Genomic DNA, 5,776 nt, shown 5'->3' with positions numbered 1-5,776 from the left:
TCCCTCCTTCCTTCTCTCCCTCCTTCCCTCTCTCCCTCCCTCCCTCCCTCTCTCCCTCCCTCTCTCCCTCCCTTCTCTCCTCCTTCCCTCCCTCCCTTCCTTTCTTCCTTTGTTCCTTCCTTCCTTCTTTCCTTCCTCCCTCCCTCTCTTTCTCCCTCCCTCCCTTCCATCCTTCCTTTCCTTCTTTCTTTTTGTTTTTCATTTTTCTTTTTGAGTGAGGAGCCCACTACAGAAGTGGCCAGGAACTGGATGTGTAGACCAGGCTGGCCTAAAACAGATAGAGATCCCTGTGTTCCACTATTGCTGCTATTAAAGACGTGTGCCTTGTCACTCAGGCTCCAGCGTTTGAGATAGGGTTCACATAGCTCAGGCTGACCTTGAACTCTCTAGGTAGGCTAAGGATGGCCTTGAGTTCCTGACCATCCTGTCTCTACCTTCTGAGAAGTTATGGTTGTGGTTATGGTTAGCATTGTTAGGGTTAGTTAGTGTTAGGGTTATGGTGATGGAACCATTAGGGGGAATGGTGTTAGGGTTGTTAGGATTTATGTTAGGGTTAGCGTTAGGGGTAGAGTTCTTTGGGTTCAGGTTAGGGTTATGGTTACAGTTATGGTTAGAGTCGTTAGGGTTTGGGTTATTGATAAGGTTAGTCATATAGCAATATCGTCAGGGTCATGTTTCTATAAGAGCAGTCATCTCTGGCTTCTTTAGTAACACCTATTGTCAATAGAGCTAGCTCTCACTTCGATGCCCTGTGAGAAGACACAGTGGACATCTCATCCAGGTTTCCTCAGTGTCCTCTGAGACTCTGTGATCTGCTCCTTAATCTGTGGTCTCCTTTGGGAGACCTAGGCTGGGGACCCAGGAGGAGCTAAGGTTTGTTTCCATCCAGGCTCCCGGAGTCCAAGGTCCCTTGCAGGTTCCTGCTGAGTCTGTGATCTCAGGAGTTGCGATAGGGCTGGTCTGGGGTTGAGACAGGAACTGGGGACAGACACTACATGTTTCAGGAAGATAAACCATCCTCTCATCTTAGTAGTTCCTGGAGCTAGACCTGGGCTCATGGCACCATCTGTGTTTGGAGCTATGACAGGAGTTGACATAACTGTGTGGTGTGCAGATGTGAGCTGCTCCTTAAGCTTGAAATGGATTCAAGAAGGTTTGGTTGTCTTCTTTGTGTCATCTTTTAACATTCTATAAGATGGAGGTCTGAGATGTCCACCATTGGACAGGGTGGGTAGCGGTGGGAGTTGGGGTGTGGTTGGAGTGGTGAGGTGAACCTTCACCTCTTCCTGACAGAACGTTCAGAAGGAACACACGCCCAGGTCACATTACTGTAGCTTTCAGTTTCAGTGGCTGAAACTCTAATTGCTCTGTTGGTTCAAAGGGCGCTGCTTGAATAGGCAGTGACACCGGCCCTTCTTCGCTGCCACTACCTCCATTGCTGTCACTATAGACACCTTTCCTGCCCTGTCTCTACCACAGCTGTCTCCATTGTTGTCATTTTCAGTGTTGTCTCTGGAGAGGCCATGACAACTTGGGTCAGGCTACACTTGACTGCTGCTCTAGAAACCACGGACATGAGGAAACCCAAGGCTGGCTTTAGGGAGATCCCAGCTTAGAGCCGTGAGAAGCCCTTGGAGCAGGGCTGAGGTATGAGGGGAAGATTGGGGTCTGCTGGGTCCCCTTGGCCCTGAGCTGTGCCTGATGAAGTCACAGCTTTTCAAAGTTGGGGGCAAAGAGAAGCAGGTAGGGGGGCATTGATGACAGCTGGGGCCTGCAGAAGAGGCAGAGAGGAGATTATTTTGAGCGAGTCTCAGCAGGTCACCTCCTTGGTGTCCTCGGGCCTTTATGCTTCCTCCCCAGCCCCTCTCCTTCCAAACAGCAGCTGGTTTGGGAAGAAGCACGTTTTCTCCTGTTCCTCTCAACCCTGTGTATAACCAGCTTGGTCTTCATCCACAGAGACTATGAGGATAAACCTCTGCTGTGGGACATGTATGTGGGGCACCTGCCAAGTGTAAAGTCAGGAGCCAGGGCAGGGGCTGGGCTGGGGGTAGGAGGGCTCTGGAAGATGCTCCTAAGGGGCTGGTCACTGTTCTGGAACCATAGAATACAGGGGGTAGGCTATTCCTGAGGGAGGTGCTAGACATAGGCTCCATGTCTTGGGCATCACAGGCAGTTTGTGGATAAGGGGGAGTTGGAGTCATGGTGTCTACACTGGCTCTGTTCAAGGCTCTGAGAAAGGAAGGGTCTATATTTCAAGGTAGAGCTCAGCTGCCCCTGAGCTGGGGCTGAGGTGGGAAGGAAAGGATGGCTACTTCTCAGATGACTTGGATGTCCCCAGCTGCCTGGTCTTCTCAGGGCTGAGAGGAGTCAGGCTGGCCTGTTTGTTAGTGTTGGGTTTTGCGGAGCCTTCATCTTGTGAGCATGGGCGTGTTTTGGTCCTGTAGGCTGATCTCCTCCCTGAGCAATGCTGTCTCTCATGAGGTGTCCTACGTCTGGGTGGATCTGGCCTCTTACCTCCTGCCCCAGGGTGTTGACTTGCCTCTCCTGTCTTTTTATTCAGCTCTGCAAACATGGAAGATAGCTGCAAGCCCTCTCTGCCCTTCAGTGTCTCCTGCCTGTTGGTCCTTACACAGCTGCTTAGCTGGGTGACCTCAAGTGAGTCTGTCCTGCTCTGTCTTCCCATGTCTCCCTACAGTGGGTAGGAGCTGCCAGGTGCTCTGTAAGTCAGATGTACAGGAGACTCACTTAAATCTGGATTCCAGGATTTCCCCAGCTTTCCGTAACAATTAGTAATAAAAATATCAGGGGAGAATGCCTGCATCCGTCTTTCAGAGGCTGACCTGGAATATTGTGAGTCCTTGGCTAGCCTGAGCTCCATAGCCTGATCCTACCTGGGAGCATAGTTGGGATAGCCTTGGACTGGCAATGTGCCTGGGGTGTGAGGAGCTGCAGAGGCCACTGTTGACTGCAGCAGTATGACCCAGGGAGAGAGAAACAGGACCCAGTTGTGGAGGACTGAGTTGGGAGCAGCCATGAGGGTCTGGTGATCCCTGGTGGGAAATGCAGAGTCAGGGACTGAGCCTTTAGTAGAGCAGGGACAGGCTTTGACTCCATGTTAGGTCACAGAGATGGGGATTGGGAGACAGCAGACAGGTGTCCTGGTCTGTCCAATGGCAGCAGTTTTCTAGACACGAACTGAGCAGTGGAGAGTGACAAGGAGCTCTTGGGGCCACAGTGCCTGTGTCAAAGTCCTCTGGTTTAGAGGGCCAAGGGTTCTCAGAGTAAAGCAATCTTCCTTCTTTATCAAGAAGTGATTGGGGCACCTGGAGTGCAGGTGGCTTTTTCAGAGAAGTATCTTTTGGCTCTGTATACTTCCTTCCATGTGTATGGGCTCTTTCCCCGAATGAATGTCTGTGTAACAAAGACCTGAATGCTTGATGGCCACAGAATTCAGAAAGGAGTTACAGATAGTCATGAACCATCCTGTGGGTGCTGGGAATTGAACCTGTATCCTCTAGAGGAATCTCTTGTATCTTAGTTGTTCAACCATCTCTTCAACTTTGCCTGTGTGTTTTAATATTCACATTATCCAGTGGATGAAGAAACGAGCTGATAACAGAATTTAGGATTGGTGTTTGAACTTTCCTGGGTCTTTTATTGAAACCAGCCAGTTACACCCGTGTCTCCCAAGGTGTGGCCATATAACCAATTGTGTGAGCATATGTAGTGATCTTTATACATTTATGATCTTGGACCCACCCAAACATACTGAGGCTAGAGCTCTCAGTGAAGATTTAGTTACCTGAAATGTGCCTGGTGACCAGGTACATGCAAGCTGGATAAAGAATATATATGGGATTCCTTCAAGAAAGTGTCTGGGGCCAGGGACACTGGCAGAAGAAGTTATTTATTATTTATTTATTTATTTTTACATCATTTATGGGGTGCACTTCTCTGTCCAAAGGTAACTTGTACATCTGTATTTTAGGTAGTCATGGATGCCTAATGCACAATGCCTAGAGCTTCCCCATCTATCCCTTGCTTTCTGCTGGGATGACATTCCCCTTCAGAGTGTGTTCTCTGTATTGTCCTGTGTCTCTCCAGCCTCTCACTGCTACATCTCTGTCCACAGAGGAGTTCCTGGTCTTTGGTCCCTCAGACCCCATTGTGGCTGTACCAGGTGGGGAAGCCATACTTCCCTGCTCCGTGTCTCCAGCCATGAGTCTGGTGAACATGGAGGAGCTGAGGTGGTTCCGCACCAGATTCTCAGAAGCAGTACTTGTCTATCGGGACCAAGAGGAGCAGAAGGAAGGGCAGATGCCTGAGTATTCCTGGCGGACCTCGCTGGTGAAGGATCAGTTCCATCAAGGGAAGGCTGCTGTGAGGATCCAAAATGTCCGGACATCAGATAGTGGGATATATGTCTGCCACTTCAAACAGGGATTGTTCTATGAAGAGGCCATCTTGGAACTGAAGGTGGCAGGTTGGTTAACTGATCCCTGTTCTACAAACCTTGGGTGACCTGTGTGTGGGAGGAAACTGAGGCATCACATCACTCAGTCCCTTACATCTGTAAGTCAGATGTACAGGAGACTCACTTAAACCTGGCATCCAGGATTTCCCCAGCTTTCTCTTTACAGTGTGTTAGTAATATAAATCTAGGTGAGCGTGTATTCATCAGCCTTTGAGAGGCTGACCATGGAATATTGTGAGTCCTTGGCTAGCCTGAGCTCCATAGCCTGATCCTACTTGGGGAGCATAGCTGGGATAGCCTAGGACTGCCAGTGTGCCTGGGGTGTGAGGAGCTGCAGAGGCCACTGTTGGCTGCAGCAGTATGACCCAGGGAGAGAGAAGCAGGAGCCAGTTGTGGAGGACTGAGTTGGGAGCAGCCCTGAGGGCCTGGTGATCCCTGGTGGGAAATGCAGAGTCAGGGCTGAGCCTTGAGCGGAATGGGGACAGGTTTTGACTCCATGTTAGGTCACAGAGGTGGGGGTTGGGAGACAGGAGACAGGTGTCCTGGTCTGTCCAGTATCAGCAGTGTGCTAGACTCAAGTGGAGCAGTGCAGAGTGACAAGGAGCTTTTGGGGCCACAATGCCTGTGTCAAAGTCCTCCGGTTTAGAGGGCCAAGGGTTCTCAGAGTAAAGCAATCTTCCTTCTTTATCAAGAAGTGATTAGGGCACCTGGAGTGCAGGTGGCTTTTTCAGAGAAGTACCCTTTGGCTCTGTATACTTTCTTCCATGTGTATGGGCATTTTCCCCGAATGAATGTCTGTGTAATAAAGACCTGAATGCTTGTTGCCAACAGAGTTCAGAAGGGAGTTACAGATAGTCATGAACCATCCTGTGGGTGCTGGGAATTGAACCTGCATCCTCTAGAGGAATCTCTTGTATCTTAGTTGTTCAGTCATCTCTTCAACTTTGCCTGTGTGTTTTAATATTCACATTATTCAGTGGATGAAGAAACGAGCTGATAACAGAATTTAGGATTGGTGTTTGAACTTTCCTGGGTCTTTTATTGAAACCAGCCAGTTACAGCCATGTCTTCCAAGGTGTGGCCATATAACCAATTGTGTGAGCATACGTAGTGATCTCTATACATTTATGATCTTGGTCCCATGCAAACATACTGAGGCTAGAGCTCTCAGCAAAGATTTAGTTACCTGAAATGTGTCTGGTGACCAGGTACATGCAAACTGGATAAAGAATATATATGGGATTCCTTCAAGAAAGTGTCTGGGGCCAGAAACACTGGCAGAAGGTTTTTTTTTTTTTTTTT

At 49.3% G+C, this 5,776-nt stretch overlaps 1 protein-coding gene across 1 annotated transcript in view; it reads left to right on the top strand.

The window, feature by feature from the left end:
• Window positions 1-2,570: 2,570 nt before the first annotated feature.
• Window positions 2,571-5,776, top strand: part of LOC116074437 (butyrophilin subfamily 1 member A1-like) — an 11,076-nt gene continuing 7,870 nt past the window's right edge. Inside the window, 2 exon segments of the mRNA XM_031347015.1 lie at window positions 2,571-2,655; window positions 4,133-4,483. Of these exon segments, the coding sequence (XP_031202875.1) occupies window positions 2,571-2,655; window positions 4,133-4,483 (436 nt within the window).

This window comes from Mastomys coucha, unplaced genomic scaffold (assembly GCF_008632895.1).
Source record: "Mastomys coucha isolate ucsf_1 unplaced genomic scaffold, UCSF_Mcou_1 pScaffold3, whole genome shotgun sequence".
Taxonomy (NCBI): Eukaryota; Metazoa; Chordata; class Mammalia; order Rodentia; family Muridae; genus Mastomys; species Mastomys coucha.
This window is presented reverse-complemented; position numbering and strand designations above follow the sequence as displayed.